This window comes from Triturus cristatus, chromosome 6 (assembly GCF_964204655.1).
Source record: "Triturus cristatus chromosome 6, aTriCri1.1, whole genome shotgun sequence".
NCBI lineage: Eukaryota > Metazoa > Chordata > Amphibia > Caudata > Salamandridae > Triturus > Triturus cristatus.
This window is the reverse complement of record NC_140589.1, coordinates 1,004,763,398-1,004,786,418: the sequence shown is the minus strand read 5'-3', so window position 1 is coordinate 1,004,786,418 and position 23,021 is coordinate 1,004,763,398. Positions and strand designations below refer to the sequence as shown.

At 48.3% G+C, this 23,021-nt stretch overlaps 1 protein-coding gene across 1 annotated transcript in view; it reads right to left on the bottom strand.

Moving 5' to 3' along the window:
* The window catches only part of SYNE1 (spectrin repeat containing nuclear envelope protein 1), a 1,959,630-nt gene that overhangs the window by 564,029 nt on the left and 1,372,580 nt on the right, over positions 1-23,021 (bottom strand). The window contains exons 98-99 of the mRNA XM_085611789.1: positions 17,362-17,493; positions 16,701-16,807 (exon numbers count right to left, since the gene is read on the bottom strand). Coding sequence (XP_085467915.1) covers positions 16,701-16,807; positions 17,362-17,493 — 239 coding nt within the window. The remainder of the gene's footprint in view (positions 1-16,700; positions 16,808-17,361; positions 17,494-23,021) is intronic.

Here is a 23,021-nt window from a genome sequence, read left to right as displayed (position 1 = left end):
TTGCGAATTGTTCATTCAGACTCCCAGGTAATAACATGGACAAAAGACTGCAAATAGGATTCCTAGCATTATTCTCCTTTATTTATTATTTAAGTATAAATTAGTTCTAAATAAATATCCAAATACTTGCGCAAATGTTATCTACACCATGATACTTCACACTGTTTATTACTTAAAGGTCCAGAATGACCAGTAATCCTCTGCAGGATAACACTCAAAGCAATATTTTTCAAATCAATGCATAAAGACTTTGTCAGAATTTTAATATTTGATCATTCAAAAGACAGTGCTGCTGGTGAATTGGCACATTTCTTTTGCAAAGCTTTCTCGTTCCAAAGGCATTCTAACCAGCCTTATTTTCACAGTAATGAAAAAGTTTGCTTGTTGTATACATTTGGTATAATCTTGAACACAGATTTACAATGGTGGTCATAACACAAACCCCAACCCCACCCCCATTGCTCCACAATAATATTAGCATATGACAAGATACACTATGTCATTTGATGACATCTAAGCCAATTTAGAGTGAACATGCATACAATATATTGTCAGAAGCTCCTTTCTTACAGACATCCTCCTTCTTTTCAACAACCCTTCCCCTTCCCACCCAACTCCTAGCCGGTCCAGCATTGTGACCGTTTTACCTTTATCATTCTAGCTTAGTTTTTGTGACCCTCACAGTCGCCTCACATCTGGCGGATCTATCAACTTAGCGAGTATCGCTGCCCAGGCCTGCAAATCATCTGCCAACTTATTGGCTCTGCGTACTCTCCACATATGACTTTCTTCCACCATTACCCAATCTGCCATGTCTCTCAGCCAGTCATCCAACAGTGGCAGGTTAGGAGAGATCCACCGGATTGCCCTCCAATGTTTGGATAGCACCAACCCCAGTAGTATGAATTTCCGACTAAGGGGCCCATTACGATGTCGGTTGGACGAGCGTCCCACCAAAACTGCAGTACAATGGAATCCACTAGACTATTAGTTGATGGTTCCACCCACCGAATTAGCATGCGACCGCCCTATGGGGGTCAGAAACATACATTTTTCCATTGCAGCTTTTGCGGTGGCCGGAAAAGGGCGCAGCACAACCTGCAATAGAAAAACTGATGTTTATGGATGTTGGGGGGGGGGGGCTCCACAGGTGCCACTCCGGGCCTCATAGTGGAGGCTGTGGAGGGATAGAGGACCTGCTGGGGCCCCCAGAGTCTTTTTCCGACAGCCTTTCTATGGCAGTCGGACCTCCATAGAAAGGCTGCATGAAACAAACATCGTAATCCCCACAGAGTTGCCTGGGCAGGCACTGCCTCCATTTGGGTGATTGCGATCCACCCTCTGCCACGACAGGCTGATTGAGCCTGTTTGAAGTGGTGCGGAATCCCCCCGCAGGTTTCCCTCCGACCACCAGTATCATAATACGGCAGTTGGACGGAAACCTCTGATGCCAGGAGGAGCTGTAGGATGGCTTTCCACCCGACATCATAATAAGGCCCTATGTTTTTTCTGTTCTCCACCGTGCAGACCAAGCAAGCACTGCCTACTATCTTTGGTGATGGTCCATCAAATGGCCCCTTTCAGTCTAGTAACCACTGCCTGCCAGTAATCATCAATTACGGGGCACCCCTAGATCATGTGTAGGGAAATCTGCTCCAGCCATTAAACAACATGGACAGAAGGGCGCTCTCGCTGGGTAAACAGCATGAGGTGTTTTAGGCGATAAATACACCTGGTGCAAAACATTGTACTTTATTAATAAGAACCAAGCGTTTGTGGCGGTCCCTTTCACCCCCTTGTGAACAACCCCCCCCCATTCCTTACCTGTTATAGGGTCTCCCAGGGCCTCCTGTCATCTACCTTGTACCGTCAAGTCCTCCCACTGGGCCTTGCTGACGTTGGAAATCAACTTCTTTCCACCAGCCATACTAAGCAGGGTGACTAGCATCTGTTACTCCAGAGGTACCTCTTAGAACGTTGGCCAGATTCCCCTGGAAGTAGATGCAAGTAGATGTTGTACGTGTGCGGGTTGGAGATGTGATTTTGGGTAATTTAGTGAGAATCCCAGACTGTGAAGAAGCTGAATGGTGCGGGACATGTGGCTGGCACAGTGCTGGGCTGACTTTGCCTGAACAAGCCAGTCGTCCAGGTAAGGGTAGACGTGAACGTGTTGTCTCCGTAGATGTGCAGCCACGGTGGCTAGGCACTTTGTGAAAACTCTGGGTGCTGTTGTCACTCCGAAGGGGAGGACTTTGAATTGATAGTGCTGACCCTGAATGGTGAACCGGAGATATTTTCTGTGTGATGGATGTATGGGTATGTGGAAATACGCATCCTTAAGGTCTAGCGTGGCTAGGAAATCTCCCTGTCTGAGGAGCGGGAGAACCTGCTGCAGGGTGAGCATGTGAAAATGTTCTGAGAGGATGTATTGGTTGAGGGGTCTCAGGTCTAGGATAGGTCTGAGTGACCCGTCCTTTTTTGGTATTAAGAAGTACAGAGAGTATACCCCTGTTCCCTGCTGGTGTATGGGCACGACCTCTATTGCGCCTTTTTGCAGCATACTTAGCGCTTCCTGCTGTAATAACGCTAAGTGCTCTGAGGACATAGGACGGTGCCTTGGCGGTATGGTGGGGGGAGTGGAGGTTAACTCGAGACAGTAACCGTGTTGTATAACATCTTTGACCCACCTGTCTGTGGTGATGGAATTCCACGTGGACAGGAACCGCTGGAGTCTCCCCCCGACAGGTGTTATATGGTCGGGGGGAAGGGAGAGGGCGTCACTGTTTGTTCTTAGGGGAGGACCTGGTATTGCCGTAACCACGTCCTCTGCCTTTAGTGCTGGAGCCACGATATCCCCCTCGGGTGTTTTTATCGTAGGAACTCTGTGTGCCCCCTTTATTGTAGGTCTGCTGTGCTCCCTGTCCTCTACCTGCACCTCTGTTTCCGGGGCGACGAAAGGAGCCACTACGAAATGTCTGCGTTTGCAGAGCCCCCATTGACTTCGCAGTGTCCGTGTCTTTTTTTATCTTTTCTAAGGTGGCGTCAACCTCCGGTCCAAATAAGTAGTCGGGGTTGACCGGTTGATTGAGGATGTTATTTTGGACCTCAGGTTTGAATCCGGAGATTCGTAACCAGGCGTGTCGTCTTAGCATGACGCTGGTGTTGATTGCCCGTGCAGCAGTGTCTGCAGCATCTAGTGCACACTTGATGGATGCGTTTGTGAGCAGTTGTCCCTCCCTGATGAGGAGCTCCGCTGCCTCTTTGTACTCGTCTGGCAGGTGTTGGAGTAGGGTCTCTAACGTGTCATAGTGTGAGCGGTCGTAGCGAGCTAGGAGGGCCTGTGTATTGGCGATGCGCGATATGTTCGCTGCCTGGGCTGCAATTCGTTTACCGGAGGTCTCTAGAACCTTGGACTCTTTGTCCGGGGGAGGAGCATCACCAGTTGTCTGTGAGTGTGCCCGTTTGCGAGCATTGGCAACCACAATGGAGTTCAGAGGCAATTGGCTCCTAATGTATGTGGGGTCCCCAGGTGCGGGTTTGTATTTTTTCTCGATCCTGGGGTTTATTACCCGTGCCCTGGTGGTCTCTTTGAAAATGTCCTTTGCTGGCTTGAGGACACCTTTCAACATGGGAAGAGTTTTTACAGTCCTCTCGGAGGATGCGAAGGTGTCCACCAAGAAATCATCCTCGATAGTGTCTGAGTGGAGTTGCACTCCATGATTGGCTGCGGCCCGTTCGATGAGGGCGTTGAATGCAGCAGTGTCCTCCGTGGGGGACGTTTTTGCGCCATAAAGTTGTGTGTCCTGTGTATCCAGAGCTGCACCTGGCTCTACTGGGTCATCCCAGACCTGATCAGGGTCTTGCTGGCCCTCAGGGTCCATGTCTTCGGGGTAGGTGGTGTCGTCACCCATGTAGTCCTCCACTGCATCCGTATCGGAGTGCGTTGGGGAGAATGATGGATCCGTGTAAGAGGTGTGGATGCGTTCATAAAGAACTGGTTCCGATTCCGCCCTCACTTTGTGTTTTAGCGGGATCCTATAAGAGTCCAAAGCGTGCCCCGAAGTGATCTTCCGCTTTCGGAGCATAAGCCTGCCGGTGTCGGCGTCGATGAAGTGGGACGGCGATGTCCCAGTGGTCGAGTGTTCGGTAGATGGGGACCTTGTCTGGGTAACGCGGGTTCTGATTTCGAACATCTTCGGCGCCGTGGGCGGCGGCAAACCAAAGGTGATGTTGGCCGGTGCCGAAGGTGCCTTCTGTGCCCGTTTTGGGTCGGAGCCCGACGATGTCTGGAGGGCTGCCTTTTCCCTGATGCGTTGCAAGGAAGCTGCCACTTGTTGCACCTGGAACGCCGACGGTTCTTTGGCGCCGAGAGGTTCCGTCGAGGCAGGTGTAGACTTCTTCGAGGTCACCGGGTCATCGAGCCGAGGAGGGGTAGTAGCCGTCGACGGCGTCGATGAATGTACCTTAGTAGGTGCCTTTGAGGTGGATAGCGATGCAGTGGCCATCTTCACCTTGGTGGCTGGTGCCAATTGCTTCGGTGCCGGGGGCCTTGGCGCTTTGACGGTACCGATGGATTTTCTTTTCGGATCGGTGCCGACATCGGCTGCAGCGTGTGCGGCACCGAAGTCCCTTTGTTTGCGGTCGGAGCCGACGGGTTTGGCTGGCGTCGAAGGTTTGGTTGTCCTCGAGCCGACCAGTGTTAGTTTCACTTTCGGTTTCTGTTGAACCGGTGCGATGATTGGTTTCGGTTTCGTGTTAGGGAAACCAGTCTTTTTAGGTAACAATGGCTCTCGCTGAACGTCCGTGGCCGGGCCAGAGGGCGGGGCCGAGGGACTGTGGGATTGATCTTGGGTAAGGCCCGAAGGCGATCCCTCGACCGGAGCCGTCGACTGACTTACTGGGATATCCTCCAGTTGGACGGGTAGGCCTTGCTCCTCGCCGGAGCTACCTTCTTCGGCCCCTAAGGCCTCATCGTAGTCTCCTACCTCATCGTCGGCTTCTTCCCTGTGAAAAAGCTCTTCATGGACATCTTCCGATCGGGAACCGTGTTCGGAAGTAGGGCTGGAGGGTATATTTTCCACGCTTTCGGCATCTTCGTCCTCGGTGCTGAAGATGTTGGTCGGGGCCGGTGCCGCTTGCTGCGCTTCAAGTCTCGCGGCTCTTCGATTCCGTAGGGTCTTCTTGGATCGGAATCGGGCACAGGCCATGCATTTCGATTCGTCATGATCCGGTGAGAGGCATTTGTTACACACCGGGTGGACATCGATATGGGGGTATTTGGCGTGGCAAACAGGACACCGCTTGAATGGGGTCCTTGATTCCATCGTCGAAGTTCGGTCGATGGTCGGATTTAATGGATCCGACAAGTTGTTAAAATCGCTAAACTAGCCTGTAAACTGTCGATACCGATCGGGAACAGTACCGTTGAAAACTAAAGGCCTTTTGGCCTGAAACTAGATTTTCCTAACTTGAGTCAAGATAAGCACATCCGAACCCAATGGCGGGAAAAAACAATCTGAGGATGGAGAGGATGCCCATGCGCACTGTAGTCCAGGGGAGGAGTCACCTATCTCAGGATACTTCGAAGACTCTTCCAGGACAACAACGTGCAAACATCCGGACCCAACACTAGGCGGCGATCTATGCACAGATATGAATTCAGCAGCCCACATGCCTCGAACCAAGCCGCATTGATCATCATGAATCAATGTTGAATCTTACTAAGGATCTTTACATCAACATTTAGCATCGAGACCGGGCGATAGGATGAAACCTTTTTAATATCCTCATCAGGTTAAGGCAACATTACTATAAGTGCCTGCCTCATTGATTTCGACAACAAGCCACAGTCATATGCTTCATTGTAATCAGCTAATAAACGATCTGCAAGTAACCCTACCTTTCTTTGATAAAGCACAGCTAGAAGGTCATCAGATCCTGGGGCTTTGGCAGCCTTTAAGTCTCGGATCGTCACTAAAATGTCTTCTTTGGTGATGGGAATGTCTAACTGTTCCCGACATTCATCGGAGAGTTGGGCCATCACCAAGACTATCAAGTAAGCTTCCCCTCTCCAGTGGGGGTCACACGGGAGCAGCATACACCTTCTGCAAATGTGTTGCGAACACCTCTGTGATGTCCTGCTGTATATAAACCTCATTCCCCTGAGCATCCTTCACCATCGGAATGGCAACACTCTGGACCTCATTTTTTAGGAGGGTGGCAAGCATCCTACCCACTTGTCTCCCTCCGCATGGAGCCTCTGCTTATAGTAGGTATGAACGCACAAGTTACTTACTTGTGTAACAATATATCTGTAAGAGACATTAGTTAGTGATAGATTCCTTACCTTAGATTATCCCCAGGCGTCAGACTGGATCCGGAAAGTTTTCGTCAGCAGTACCCCTGCGAGTCGGCAGGTATCGTCATACGGCTCCGCGTACGTCGCTGGTGTCGTATCCGCCGAGATTACGTCATCGGAGCTACTTAGACGCGCCCACGCGCGCTGACGTCAGTTCTGTACACAACTTTTCCGTGCCTGGAGCACAGAGCCATGCCAGACACCGACTACTGGTGCAATAGAACTAGGGTCCTAAAGGGATGACCTGAACACTAGAGAACAGTTCGCAGAACGGGGAGGATGGGCGGGCGGAAAGGAATCTATCACTAACTAATGTCTCTTACAGATATATCGTTACACAAGTAAGTAACTTGTGCATCTGAAAGAGACACGTTAGTGATAGATTCCTTACCTTAGAATACATACCCAAGCAGTACCAACCCCTGTGGTGGGTCTGCGAAGAGAGATTACACCAGAAAGTCACGGAGAACTGAAAAACCAAAGAAGCCGTCTCTCCAGACCGGACTGTCAAGGCAATAATGCTTAGTGAAAGAATGCAAAGAAGGCCCAAGTGGCCGCCTGACAGATGTCTTGCAGGTGGACACCCCGTCCCAATGCTGTAGTAGCTGCTGTTGCCCTGGTAGAATGGGCGCGCAGCCCAATCGGAGGTTCTTTTTTAGCCAGAGAGTAACAGGCTTTAATGCACAGGACAACCCATCTGGAGATAGTTCGCTTGTGCACCGCCCGGCCTTTCTTGGCGCCCACGTAGCCACCAAAGAGATGGTCATCCACCCAGAACTGTTGTGTGCGGTTGAGATAGAATGAAAGCGCACGTTTTGGGTCCAGACGGTGGAGCCTCTCCTCTTCTCTTGAAGGGTGCTGAGGCGGAAGGAAAGTGGGCAGAGTGACAGTTTACCCGAGATGAAAGGCAGACACTACGGGACGTGGTCGAAGCACAACCTTGTATGGATGAATCGCCAGGAAAGGAGGTTTGCAGGAAAGAGCCTGGGGCTCGCTCACCCGCCGAGCGGAGGTGATGGCCACCAGGAAGACAGTTTTCAAAGTTAATAACCGCAAAGGGCAGTTATGAAGAGGCTCAAAGGGATCGCACATCAAGTATGTGAGAACCAGGTTCAAGTCCCATTGAGGCATCACAAAAGGAATAGGAGAAATGCCTTTGAGAAATCTATTGACAACTGGGGACTTGAAAAGAGAGGGCTGATCAGGCAGCCTAAGAAAGGCCGAAAGAGCAGACAGGTAGCCCTTGATAGTGCCCAGAGCAGAGCCCTGCTGGGCCAAAGAAAGAAGGAACAATAGGACCTCAGAAAGAGGGGCAGCAAGAGGATCAACAGATTTGGCTGTGCACCATGCCACAAATGTTTTCCACAGACAGGCGTATACCATTTTAGTGAAGGGACGCCTGGCTGCCAGAATCACATTACAGACTTCGGGAGGCAAGTCAAATGGAATCAGCTGTCGCCGCTCAATCTCCACGCAAAGAGGTGGAGGCTGGACAGGTTCGGGTGGAGGACTGTCCCCTGTTGCTGCGACAGGAGGTCCTCCCAAAGAGGCAGTCGGATCGGGGGATCCACGCTCATACTGAGTAGCTTGGGATACCAAACTCTTCCAGCCCAGTCCGCTGCCACAAGAAAGACTTGGGCCCGGTCGCGCATGATCTTCTTCAGCACTCTGGCCAGAGGTGGAATAGGTGGAAAAGCATACAACAGACCGCAACTCCACTCACGACGAAAAGCATCGCCTAGCGAGTGCCGCCTTGGAAACTCCAACGCGCAGAACTACTGACATTGTGCATTCTCTTCGGTGGCGAATAGATCTAACCAAGGACCTCCCCACTGCTGAGAGAGTGAAGACGCCATTCGTGATCCAACATGCACCTGCGGCTGAGTTTGTCCGCCCTAGCGTTCAGGGTACCTGCCAGGTGTTGAACCACCAAGGAAATGCCATGACGTTCCAGCCACGTCCAGAGACGTAGAGCCTCCTGACATAGGGTCCACAACCCCACCCGCCTTGTTTGTTGCAGTACCATATGGCGGTGGTGTTGTCTGTGAACACCTGCACAACTCTTCCCTTGACAGAGGGAAGGAATGCTTTGAGTGCAAGTAGGATCGCCCTGAGCTCCAAAAGATTGATTTGGAGCTTGGACTCCGCCGGAGACCAGAGGCCTCTGATCTGCGCCTCTCCCATATGGCCGCCCCATCCCAGGAGGGATGAGTCCGTCACTACTGTGTGCTCCGGTTGGGGAAGGGATCTACCGCGGGTTCGTGAGCCACCACTGCAAGTCCTGTGAAGTGCCCTCCGAGATCTGGACGTAGTCGGAAAGGTTCCCCCGATGCTGCATCCACTGGAACTTCAGGTCCCACTGCAGAGCCTGCATATGCCATCTGGCAAGATCGATTAGCAGGATGCAGGAGGCCATGAGGCCCAGCAGCCTCAGGGTCTTCCTGACCGAAACCCAGTACCAGGACCGAAAGATCGGAATCATAGCCTGAATGTCACGGACTCGCTGTTCGGGAGGATAAACCCGAAACTGCGCCGTATCCAGAACCGCTCCGATGAAGAGGAATCAGGTGCGACTTCGGCACGTTGATGGAAAACACCAGCAATTGCATGAGGTCGGCCGTAGTCTAGAGGTGGGAGATGACTGCCTGGGGCGAGCCCACCTTCTACAGCCAGTCATCGAGATAGGGAAGACTGAAACCCCTGATCTGCGCAGATGAGCTGCGACCAGCGCCATCACTTTCATGAACACCCGAGGGGCGCTGGTAAGGCCGAAAGGGAGCACGGTTAACTGAAAATGCTCGTGGCCTACCGTGAACCATAGGTAGCGCCGGTGGGCCGGCAGGATGAGGATATGAAAATAAGCATCCTGCAAGTCCAACGCTACCATCCAGTCTTGCGAGTCTAGGGCAGTCAAGACCTGAGCAAGCATGAGCATCTTGAACTTCTCCTTCCGGAGGAAGCGGTTGATGTTCCGGAGGTCTAAGATAAGCTGCAGGCCCTTGTCCTTCTTTGGAACCACGAAGTAGTGGGAATAACAACCACGACCTACTTCTGGCATCGGAACGCGCTCGATGGCCCCCTTGGCCAAGAGAGCCGCAACTTCCTGCTGGAGAAGTGACAAGTGATCCCCCGACATGCGGTGGTACTGGGGTGGCATGGCTGGAGGGGTAGACTCGAAGGGGAGGGAGTAGCCCCTTCGGGCTATTTGCTGAACCCACATGTCCGAGGTTATGGAGCACCAGTGTGGAAGGTGATGGCGAATCCTGCCACCCACTGGCATCAGGTGGGCCTGAAACACTGGACTAGGAAGGTTTAGAGGCGGCGGCGGCAGGGAATGTGGTGGATTCACCCGCCCGCTGTCCTCGGGACCCACCACGGCGGGTCCCACGTCCATGGCTGCGCTGAGACTGTGGCTGTGCAGGCTTGCAGGTCTGAAAGGAATGCGCCTGGGTGCCCCGACCCTGACCTCCAAAGGACCGAAAAGCGGACCCCGAGGGAGTACGCGTGGTGGCGAGACCCAAGGACTGGGCCGTAGCCCTAGAGTCCTTAAAGCGTTCCAGGGTGCTATCAGCCTTATCACCAAAGAGGCGTGTTCCAACAAACGGCATGTCCAACAAGGTGTTCTGGACATCACCAGAGAAGCCAGTAGTTCGGATCCAAGCATAACAGCAAGCGCCACTGTGGTGGAAAGTGCCCTACCGAGAGAATCGGCCATGTCAAGCCAACAACGAATAGTACATTTTGCAGCCTCTCTCCCTTCGGTAATGACTTGGGAGAGAACCGCCCGTGCTTCCACAGGGCACTGAGGCAGCACCTTTGCCACAGTGTCCCAAACAGAAGGGGAATAGCGGCCTAGCAGGCACGCAGTATTCACCGCCCGCAACCCAGAGCTGGCAGATGTGAAAATCTATTTCCCAAATTGCTCCAGGGCCTAGATTCCTTGTCCAGAGGAGCAGAAGGGAACACACTCGGCGAGGCAGAAGCCTGGACAACCAGACTCTCAGGTGTCGGGTGTTGTGTTAGAAAGCTGGGATCGCCCGATGCCGGGCGATGGCGGCATGCCATACCCTTCTCTACAGGAACTCCTGTGTTAGGTTTGTTCCAGGTGCTCAACAGGATATCAGTAAGCACTTCATTGAAGGGCAGTAACGGCTCTGCAGAGGAGGACAGCGGCTGCAGCACCTCAGTCAGGAGATTGGTCCTGATAGGTACAGAAGGGAGCTCGAGGTTAAGAGCCTCAGCCGCCCTACGCAATACCACTGAAAAAGTCCCAACCTCCTCCGTGGCCACGGAAGAAGGGCACAGAGTATCAGGGTGTGGAGAGAAATCCAGATCTATTGGACCCTCCACATCACCTTCCCATTCAGGCTCATCCTCGCATTGAGCTGCAAGAGGGTCCTCAGACCCCTCCCAGTACTCCCCTTCGTCCATCGGTTGTTGAAGAGACCGGTAAGGACGAGGTGCTCTGGGAAATGGGATAAACTCACCTCCAAGCAATGGAATAGGAGGGTAAGATATTAGTCCCGGTTCGGCGCCGTCCGGCATCAGCGGCGGCGCCGCTCCCGGCGCGGGCACCGAGGCCGGATACAGGGCCGGCACCGAGGCCGGAGCCGGTGGCGCCGCAGGGTACGGTGCCGGCGTAGCTGAGGCCAAAGGCAGCGGCACGGAGGCAAACCCTTCCGACGGATCCGTGGGGCCCGAAGGCGCTCCGGAGGAACCCAGTGGGGCAAACAAATGGCGCAAGCCCGACATGAAGGCCTGCACCTCATCCAAAGTCGCGTGGAAAGGGTGGGTAGGTCACAGGCAACAACGGAGGCTCCAATGGAGCCGCGGGGGAGTGACCGCCCTCCCCCTCCACCGCGACCCCGCGACCGGTGAGGGGTAGAGGAAGAGTGATGTCGCTTCTTCGACTTTTTATGGCGCCTAGACTTACCTGTCCCCGATTCCGACGAGCGAAGCTGATGGCTCCGCGACCAGTCCCTCGACCTCCCACAGGATCGGGACCTCGATCAGCACAGAACCGATTGCCGGACCACCAACAACTTGCGGGAAAGCTCCCGCAAAGCTTTCGCCGCCATGGCCTGACAATCGGGGCACGCCTCTGGGTCATGGGCGTGCCCCAAGCAGAAGAGACACACGTCATGCGGGTCCGCTACCGACATGTTTTGGCGGCAGGCCCTACAGGACTTAAACCCGGGCATCCCTACTGCACCAGGAGTCAAGTACTTGACAAAACAAGTTGTCAGAAACCAAGTTAAAACTTGTTTAACTAGGGGTACCGCTCTCTCTCGGATTTGCGCTGCTGCGCAGAAAAAGAAAAAACTGACAGTGCGCGCGTGGGGGCATCTAAGTAGCTCTGATGACGTCATCTCGGCGGATACGACGCCAGCGACGTACGCAGAGCTGTATGACGGTGCCTGCCGACGTGCAGGGGTACTGCTGACGAACACTTTCCAGATCCAGTCTGACGCCTGGGAATAGTCTAAGGTAAGGAATCTATCACTAACGTGTCTCTTTCAGATAAATGTATCCAGGCGGTCCCATGTCTCGAATAATTCCCTCTTATACTCCTTCCATGCAATCAACTGCTTCATCTGCACAGCCAAGCATCCTTCCAGGATACCCAAACATTTCCCCAGGATATTTACTAGCTGCAGGAGCTGTTGCTTAACACCATACACCACTTCATACTCCGACCCGGCCCACAGGACCACCATCCTGGCATCCCATTCTGTTGCCCTGCACGCCTTACTGTTCAAATTCTCCTCAAAATAATGGTCCAGGACTCCAGTAACAGTGAGTGAAAACTGGGTCTGACAGTGCCTCCGCCCTCATTTTCCAAAGCGAGACCCTGGGGGCCTTCCTTCCCATGCTGTAGGTGATCAACAGGGGGGAGTGGTCTGATACTGTGGAAACACAAGGAGATGATGGACGGAGCGCTGAAACCTTTTCAGACACTCACCCCCATTCACAGATCTGGATTGAATCCATCATCATTCTTTAGCTCACTTCGCCACCTCAGTTCAGACCCAGCTATATGCAAATCAGTCTTGACCCTGTGCCCCATGGGAACAGTCCAGCCCGAACTGCCAAGCCAGGTCTTTCCTGAACCGGAAACAAGCTGCCTGGGACCGGTTTCTCGGTAACACCCTTCATCAGCGAGGCTAGCTTGAATCCAGTGGCAAAGTGAGCAAGGGACCCACGTCTGTGCATACCCTGCCAACTTAGGGCGAACCAAGCAAACACAAGGAGATGATGGACGGAGCGCTGAAACTTTTCCAATCCACTATGGGTCCCTGTCACTGGATTGTAACAAGAATAGATACTTTTCTGGGGGTGACATGCCCTGCAGACATTCTACAACCCCAGTCCTCCCATGACCTACTGTACAGCACCTGTCATGGCAGGGTTAGTGTCTGTTTTTTGTTGAAGAGAAATCTACGAAGCCGTCCAGCACACAATTTAGATCCCCAACGAACATAACCTCTGAATCTAAGCAATATGCAGCTGCTCTTGTCACTTCCCCATACAAACCAGCATCATCTACGTTGGCTGCATATGTATTCACAAACAGATCTTCTTGGTATCCAGGGTCCCAAATACAAACACATAACTTACCTGTTGGTCCACTTTTACCCCTCTAGCACAGAAAGGAGTCCCAAATGCCACCCATATCAAGGCCCCATGTAAAGTTAAATAGGAGGTTGCAAATACTTGTCCCCTCCACCTCAGATGTCTAATACAACTGCCCCATGCATGCATCTCCTATTGAAAGGCCACACAGACCCCATATCATCTGAAATATGAATATTTGCTATGTCGCTTGTTCATCTGACCCAAGCTGTGAATGTTCCATGCTAGGAACTTCCATTTAGGTTCACTCCAGTATTAGGTATCAAATTCTCTCTTGAACCAATCTGCATACGATCTCTCAGCCCTTCCCAAATCCATTTACATCTGAACACGTAGTAAAAACTCCTGGCATAGTAGAGCAATTCCATACCCCAAAACTCAACAACAAACATCAACAAGAACGCCTTAAACTCCCCCCCCCCCCCCCACCCCTCAGGCAGTGAACCCTAACAACTCCGGCCCACACCCAACAGGCCAACAAGCAGCATTCTCCTCCCCATCCCTCCAAAGGAGGCCTCGGCCTCAACCTTCCCATCTGCAACTTGCAGAGGGCAAACCAACCCCAGGGGGCCACAGCCTCCAGCGACTGCCCATCAGCAAAAATCTAAAGGCCTTAATCTAAAGGCCATGGAGACCTGTCAACAATAAAGACCGTAGCTCGGAGCACACTTTGGTCAATCATGTTTAAGGGCATAAGACGATAAATGCAATCAAAAATTCTAAGCCAAATTATCATAACAAATGCTCTGTCACCATGATGTGCAATCTGAAACAGGCAGTAGATGGCTATTTAGTCAGAATTGTGACTGGTTTACCTAATGAGGGAGTTAATCAATGTGTTTAAAGTTGGGGCAGAAACTCTGCAACAAAAAGCAATAAATAATACAATCTCTGCCAGAAAGGGAGCAACTGTGGTGGTAGGCAGGTCAGAAGTTTGATATTTTTTACTACATCTTGTTCACTGAATACAGGCTTCTCATAGTTTTGTAACAGTGGTAGCTATCCCAAAGAAGCTTATGTTGCTTATGTTCATGTTGTGTCAGTTTTTGAGAACATGTTTTTGATCTTTGAGATGAAAATGTATTGTTAAACAGTCAATAAGACTCCATTAAGGTGTAAAATTAAAGTCTATGCAGTGTGGCTTGGTACATATTTTGAAGAGTTTACATTATACATTATACAGGAGCCTTAATATCAGACTTCCTAATATACTGAGTGAAATGATTTCTGGTACAAAGGAATGCTTTTGTGACCATGACGTCCAGCAAATTTGCAGAATTTTGGGGAGCTGTTTTTCTTTGGCATCAGCATGCAGGCTGCCGTCAGGTTTTGTTCAAGTGAACTAACAACCTAGTAATACATGTACTGCTTTCATGACTCAAGAGTTTGGCTTTCTTTTCCAACATATTGCCTTGGATAGACTCAATCATGGTAGGGATTTACTTGTTAACCAGTTAACCTTTCAGAAGGGGTGTGAGAAAGTGCCCTTTTGTATGCCCCACCCACACACACATGCCCCCCACACACACACTTTTTGCTCCAAATGTTGATGGTTATGACTCTGATAGTGCACTGGAGTCTGCTGACCAGACCACAGTGCATGTGTTCTCTCCTAAAACTGTTATGTTCGATTTTGTAATCCCAAATTGGCAAAGACTTTACCCCCTTATAAGTCCCTAGTATATGGTACCAGGGGTACCAAGGGCATAGGTGGTAAGGGGTCCATAGAGATGCAGCATGGTTTGGTGCTCCCCTGGGTGACCCAAGCAAATTACTAATAACAGGCCTGCCATTGCAGACTGCAGGAGCAGTGCAAACTGCTCAAACCTGACTGTGCCCTCACCATGTCTGGCACAGTCAATGCACTGGCTTTGGGTCCCATCCTCGCTATGCCACCAGATTCAAGCTAGCCTGGCTGATGAGGAGTGACAGTCCAAAACTGGTCCTAGTATGCTTAGTTCTGGTCCAGGAAGGACCTGGCCTGGCAGTTCGGGCCAGACTATTTCCATGGAGAGCAGGGTCAAGACTGACCTGCATAGGGCTGTGTCCAAACTGGAATGGCATGGTGAGCAAACAAACAATGGGTTTAACCCAGATCTGTGAATGTTTGATTTGTTCAGCATTCCGTCCATCATCTGTTCTTTTTGCATTTTCCGCCCTAAGTGGGAAGGGTATGCCCAGAAGTGGGTCCTGTGCTCGCTATGCCACCATATTCAGGCTAGCCTGGCTGATGACGATTGATACCCTGAAACTGGTACCAGGTAATTAGCTATGTCGTAGGTGTATGCCCCCAGGAAGGCTAGCCAAGCGTCTAGGGTGAGCAGCCTAGTCTGTACACCTACAATCAAATTCTGCCATCTGTAGGAGGGCAGAAATAATGGGTTCTGGGTAGAAGAGGTGACCTACACCACTGGATGTGGTCACTTCAGGGGAGGATTAGCTGCAGTGACTAGCCGCCCATTGGCTACTAGCTCCCACACCCGTAACTCTCCTAAATCTAGGATTTAAGTGACTACCTTGACACCAGAACCTCAGATCTGAACAACTTACTTCAAAGAAGAACCAATAGGAGACCCGTGTCACCCACAACAGTGCTTTGCCCACAGCACAAAACAAAAGAGGAATTCTTTTTCCCTGAGGCAACAAGCTTGGAACTGAGTGAACAACCCTACTCCTCGGCTAAAACTCAAAACTCCCGAAGAGAGGGACCCTTGTGGAAGCCAGAAGCACCCTCAGTCTCCCCTGGACTAGTGGCACTAGTCCCCTGCAAACTACAGGTAAAAACACTTGCTTGATCCAAAGATTCACTGGACATTGAGCCCTGCGAGGGATTGACCAAATCTAAGTGGTCCAGTGCATTGTGGGAGTTTTAGTCTCACCTGCTCCCAAGTTTCAGGCTGCTATGTTACTCCCTCGGACACAATGAAGTTCCAAAAGATTTTTGCTGTGCTTACTGCTGTCAATACTTGTTGGTCACCAATCTGGTAACTGACCCCCACACTTGACGCTGCATCTACAGAGAACACAGTGCAACCATCATCTGTCAGCAGCTGTGTACCTGTTGTGTTTTTCCATTTTGTTTCTTGCAAATAAAAACAGCACCACCGAGGCTCCCGTTCAGCACCAAGGACAGCCTCCATGGGCTAGGTAAAATTGATCTGACTGTTGTGGCCTGGTCCTGGGCCCCACTTAACTCGACCTGCAAGTGACCGATTGTCACTAGAGGTTTTTGCCATTGGCCGCAATGTTGTTTTGTCTATGTATTTTCTGCACTAATTTAATATTGCTTCAAAGATTTATAACTCCATTTATATCTATGATATTCAGCTCTATTTTTATAAATTGGTGTCGGATTTCTCTCGAGTTGTGTCAATTACTTATCGTTCATGTTTGTACTCTGAAATGTTCCTCTTGTAAAATCTGACTGCTCTGTGCCACTCTACCAGGACAGTTTTAAGGATTTATTACTATGGATCCAAGAACCATCTTTGGGGTATTGTGATAATATTAAATGGTAAAGCTACCCAGCCATACCACATTATATTCCACTTTCCTACAAGGTGTTAAGTTAGCCCTAGTGAGAGCACCCTGATCTAGGATCTTAGGGAGGTTTCTACCTGTCTCTATTACATAACAAGATGCAGACAATTCAAAATAAATACCTATCTTTCCACCAAACACCAAAATCAAAGCTGTGAAGCAAACCTACCCTGCACCCAGCCCGTCTACTTGTGTGTACTGAGTTAGGATTTCCCCTCCACGACTTGCTACTGATCGGAGGAGATTTTTCTGCTCAGCAAGCTCTTTTTCCAACTCCTACGAAAGACCACAGAGAAGAAAATAATTTGATCAGGAGTATACATTTTGAGTCACAGATATGAAAAAAGAGTGTCATACCACAACATTATTTTCTATTCTAAATAAGGAGATAAAGAATTGCAGAAATAAATGACTATCTTTTAATTGAATAGCAACTAAAGCAATGATCAACTGACTATATGTAAATAATTATTCATGGTAAGAATGTGTAATCACACAGTATGAAGTAGAAGATGTATTATTATTATCATCATCATCATCGTCATCATCATCAATAATAATGTAAAGGTTATTTACCAAGGCCTGCCTCACAAAAATATGAAAAATAATAATAATAAAGTGCTACTAAACAAATAGTCAGGACTGGCTGCTAGCAGACAACCACTGAGCAGCTACTTACACTGCGAAACACAAAACATGAGCATTTGAGGCAAACATGAAACATACAAACAGTACATCACTGTTCAAGTGCTGGATTCCTGAATACTCTGGAATGAAAAACAATGAAACTCCCAGCAGTCTGGACTTGAGGCACACAAAACAACACAAACCTTCTGTCGCTGCAAGCTATTCTGTTGCTGGAGAGAGCGAGTCGTCCGAGCTTGCACCAACCATTCTTGAACGCTTGGGCTTTGTGCTGCTGATAACCCAGAGCAAGCCTCATCCTTTTCCTGAAAGTTCCCCTGGTTGCCAAAAAAGTAAAAAAAAAACATTCACAATCACTGGCTGCTCTTATCATCTGCTTAAAGCAGGTCAAATAGAAATAACTATCACTCTTAAAGGTTCGGACAGTGGAATATGTTTATCATTTAGAACAATGGTCTTCTTAATAAGCTGAATACATGTCTGAACAACCTCCCGTTCTAATTCATTCCTTCTGCCAACATTCAGTGAACTATTAAAAGTGATAGTTATTTTGAAGCACCACAACCCAAACTAATTAGCTTCTATGGCAAATGATGTATGGGTCATTTAGAATTCAGCAATTCCAACACCCTTCTGCACCTGTGTGTAAATCATAAATCAAGCTGTGTTTTCTCCCAAACCAGGTGGTGGGTTATGTCAATCATTACTGCATATGCCGTTATATATGTTTTGCTAAATTTTCCCCTTCGGCATTCATCCACATGGCGACCTTTGAGGGAATCAACACATTATTATAAGCTAGAGCTCATTTGCCTTCCCACCTGTGAATGTTAAGGAGAAAACAGAGGAAGGATTTAGTGTAGAATGAAAATAAGTGCCAAGGAGAGGCTGTTTTTTGCTTCTACAAACCCCTTCTACTCGGGTGGTGCTTTGCAAAAGAACATCTTTTCACTGGATTTTACAACCGGCTTGAAAACATCAACTTTAATCGTGTGCAACAGATGAGGAAAGGTTTAGTATAAAAAACCTATCTGCACCTCCAACAAAATGTTGTGCCATTGTCACTCCCGGCGCTCTCTAGCTTTGTAATACTGTGGAGCTACAGTATAGTACTCCAGGCTGTATCTGTTAAACACGTGTTTGTGCATCAGGTGCACCAACAAGAAAAACTGCTTTATGGAGATTACAAAGCATTACTGGGTAATCCCATTACAAAGCTTGTCCAATATCGTGTAGTCAGCCTTTTCACCCATGCTTCGGTTATGTCAGTGAATTAAAGAGCTTTGTCCAATCAGCAAGAACCAGGGAGCACCAAAAGCTTGACTTGTATTGAAGCGATTCTTAAGACACATAGCAAATAAAGAGCCTGCCTCTCTAAGGCAGTTATATGTAAATGTAGCCTGTAACTGGAAGTGGGGAGCCCGGATGTCTCTACCTGGGAGTTGGCAAAAGGTTTTCTTGATGGAAGTAGAAGTTACTTGTTCATCTAGTTTGTGACTTCACACCTTCACTGCAGATTTCTGAGTATTGCTTTAAAGGCTGAAACCAGCTTCTAATATCCTGAACCTGGCCAAATTAACATTTTCAAACAGCAACAACCTTAGAAGGGGAAGCAAGGTAGAGGAGTGCAGGTGTTATTCAGTTAGAAATTAAATGTTATATCAGCAGGGAGTTTCTGTCAATTTGAATCTCTGCATTACATCTGTTGTGACCACTGGCCCAGAAACGACTTGTAGTGCTGTGAGTCATGAACTGCAAAAATAAAAAATATCTGCAGCAGGAAAAACTCAGTTTTGTAAGGTGGAGGGTGTCTGTAGGAATGCGTTTGGAGTTTTGGGATTTTGGTATGGAGATACAGTTTTGTGCATTTATGTATGAATTTTGTTGTGATGCGAGACATTACAATACTGTTTTTCTTTTTTTAAACTGTGAGTAAAGTGAGAATTGCAACATCTCTGAACTTACTGATGAACAGTAAAAAGAAAAATAAAATGCAAAGGTTCTACAATACAGCGGTAAAACCACCTGATATGCCATTGTACATAGTTTTGTTTTGATTTGGACAATGAAAAAGATATCATTGAATTGTGAAACACATCATGGATATGTGTCAATAGGTGGCACCAAACAAGCTCCGATTGTATTAGGAGAGCAGCTGGACACCGAGCATGTCTATGGACCCGGACGGGGGCAGGATGGGGGAGTGAGGGCAGGTCTTTGTAAGTACTGGAAGAAGGTAAAACATTACATAGATACTTCTAACCCTTAACAGAAGCTGAGATTAAGGGTAGTTTCATCTCCGAGTTCCTTGACCTTACAGAGACACAGAGCACATAGTATAATGCCTCTAGTTGATTCCCTAACCAGTGAGATTAAATAGGCTGATAAAAGTACAGATGTTGGTATGTTATACAATATGTTCCAATAAAATGTAATCTTATTGCATGCAATTCTTATGGTTTTCTAGAACTTCTTCAGTGTAGGAATTTACATTAGTTAGTTAGAACCATTTTTACCTTTGAGCGAATTTTTAAAGTGACTGAATTATTAACATACATGCTAACAATAGTTTCCCCATGAAGTTTGCCTTCTTTGATATGTCACTCTTAAATATTACTGCCTCTAACAGCAGTTGTAAGGAACCGTTCAGTGTCCAGGTCACAATATTGGCTTTTCATCTGCTGCTATGCTTTGTGTTTTCATGTACTGAATCGAATTCCAAGAAGTAGTCATCAACAGAGAGACATTTTGTAAACAGAGCCACCTGAAATGAAATCCTGAATCGCAAACAAGCAAAACTAAGCACTATACCTAAAGTTAGTATCAAGGCAAGTGTGCCTGCAGAATTCAGCAAGTGAAGTCCATTTTGGAGCCGCAAAGAAAACTTAAAAGAGATATATGCCTGCAAGCAGATCCGCCAGTATATGTTTAGGGAGGGAATCTCTGAGACATCACAACAAAGTGATGTACAGGAGATATGGCTGTGTCTGAAGCATAAAAAAATGAGCACCAATCAAAAATAAAACTAGAAACAATCAGTGCTTGGTAAACCCTCAGTCAGATATAAATACAATTCCAAAAACCTTATAACATGTAATACATGATTTTCTCTTTCTGTAGTTCACTATAAACCCCATCCTTACTCAATACTAAGAACAAATCAAATAAGCATATAACAGACCACCAAGTTGTCATAAATATGAAGGAAACGTTAGAGGAGAACGCTTACAGCCCATTAAATCTTCTAGATGAAGTAAGACTTATAAGGAAAATAAATTCAGGTACAACACATGTCAAGCTAATTGGCTCACAATATTTGTTTAAAAAAGAATAAAGCAAGGAATTAGGTCCAAATGTGAAGTGGGATCATTGACATCAAGACTGGATTTCTGCATGCTAGTCTTGTAATACTTGTAGGCTGGTGGGGTCATCTATTACCAGCTTCTTCACTCGCGGTAGAACTTTAAGCCCGGTTAATATGAGTACATTAGTAATTTAATACGGAAAAGGACTCAATAATCCGAAAAGTGGATTTCAGCTAAAACATGAGAGGAACATCTCCTTCACTGCACAACTTTCCCAGAACAGTGTTTCTAGTCACGTGTACCATACACACGATTCCTACTGACAGCTCAGGATTGTCTTGTGAAAAGACGGCAGTAGTTTGTGACAAACAATTCAACATGCTCCACTGTTTAGTTCAGGGGCTTTCTCTTCCAGAGCAGATAAAATCAAGGCTCTAATATGCCTAAGAGATCAAAGGGCCAGAACTTGCATGTTTCAGAGGATCATTTAACGACAATTGTTAGAACCTATATGCAGAATAAAGTTTTCATTCTAGTTATATGAATACAATTATTTGAAGGCTTGACGTGCCTAAGATGAACAGTACAGAATGAGGAATTCACCAGGAATCTGTATTACACTTCTGGTGCTTTATATATGTTGAGCTTCCTGTGTTCCTTGGGCTCAAAGATGTACAGTGGCACATTGAGCCACATATGGAAAAAAGGCTCCATCAAAAAAGAAGTATTTTAGTATGCAACTTTGATAGCTCCCTGGTTTATTTTACTTCTATCAGGGTGTTACTCATTAGGAAGGTCCCATAAGCTAAGTGACATTGTTCTTTCATTTCTTGAAAAGACAGCTGACGTTTGGCATCTGAAACAGACTCGTAACATTTTTCTTTCAAGTTTGTTATACTGAACTGCTATTTCCGCCACTGCCAGAATGTTGCATTCATATATACGTATAAACACATTGTATTAAAAAAAGAAATGGAACTAAGGGAGGCTATCGCCGAATTCTTTGACATTAACAAACCAGAGGACACATCGGAATTTACCACCTGGGATGCCTTTAAGTCGGTCTTCCGGGGGGAATGTATTTCCCTTAATTCCGCATTAAATTCACAACGCACCAAAGAAAGGGAACTGTTGGAGTCGGAACTGGCATCCACAGAACAAACTCACAAACTGAAGCCCACGAGGCAAAACCCTCCGTAGTTTAACAACGCTTCGGGGTAAACTCCGAGCCATTTACAATAACAGGGCAGAATTTACGCTATTGAAATTACGTCACCTATCCTATTCCCAGGGCAAGAAGGTTGGCAAACATCTTGCTAGGCAACTCAAGGATAAACGGGTATGGGAGTACATTGGCGGTATCCGGGGACCGCAGGGAGACCTCACCCATAGCGACGAGGCAAAAGCGAACCTCTTCGGGTCCTTTAGAAAACCCTCTACACTGGCGACCACTTAGATCCAGACGCCCAGCGAGACTACCTCCATAACCTTCAACTTCCACAGGTCTCCCCAGAATGGAATGAGCTACTATCCGCCCCTATCACCATCGAGGAGGTTGCCGCTGCTATTAAGGCTCTCAAACTACATAAAGCCTCAGGTCCGGATGGGTATACCGCTCTATTCTACAAAACCTTTGCCCCCGACATCATTCCCACATCTTACTCAGCTATTTAATAAGATGGCGGAGGAAGGCTCAACCACCGGCTCTTTATCGGAAGCAGTGATCACTGTTATCCCTAAGCCGGGAAAAGATCCTGAGGCTTGCGCCTCTTACAGGCCTATCGCCCTGCTCAACCTCCATGCAAAACTATACTCCTCCATCTTAGCTAAGCGGTTGAACGATCTTATGCCCGATCTTATACATCCGGATCAATCGGGATTTATTAAGGGGCGGCAAACTCACGACAACACCCGTCGCATTGTACACTTAATCGAGAAAGCCACTAGACGTCAGATTCACGCAGTCCTTGTCGGGTTGGACGCGGAAAAAGCTTTTGACAGGGTGGATTGGAAGTTCTTGTTCCATACCCTAACGGCTTTCGGTTTTGCACCCACATTTCTCACTATGATTCGGGCTAACTACCTTCAACCCCACTCTAAGGTGATGGTCAACGGTGTGCAATTGCCCTCCTTCTTTCATTCCAGAGGTACCAGACAGGGGTGCCCCCTCTCCCACCTACTTTTCGCCCTTAGTATCGGACCCCTTGCAGCGGCAATTAGACAAAACCCTATAATCCAGGGGATCCCCTTCACGGGGAACAACACAAAAATTCCCTTTTCGCTGATGATGTCCTGTCATCCCTCGCAGACCCAGCCGCGTCCCTCCCGCCCCTGCAATCGGAATTAGCCCGATTTGAAACAGTAGCAGGCTTTAAAGTAAATCTAGGTAAGTCATTTATCCTCAACCTCACTCTCCCGCCAGCTGAACTTTATAGACTCCAACCTCTTACACCCCTCCAATGGACCACCTCCTCTATACAGTGCTTGGGCATCCAGATCACTCCAAAAGTGGACAGACTCTATTCTGCTAACTTCCCCCC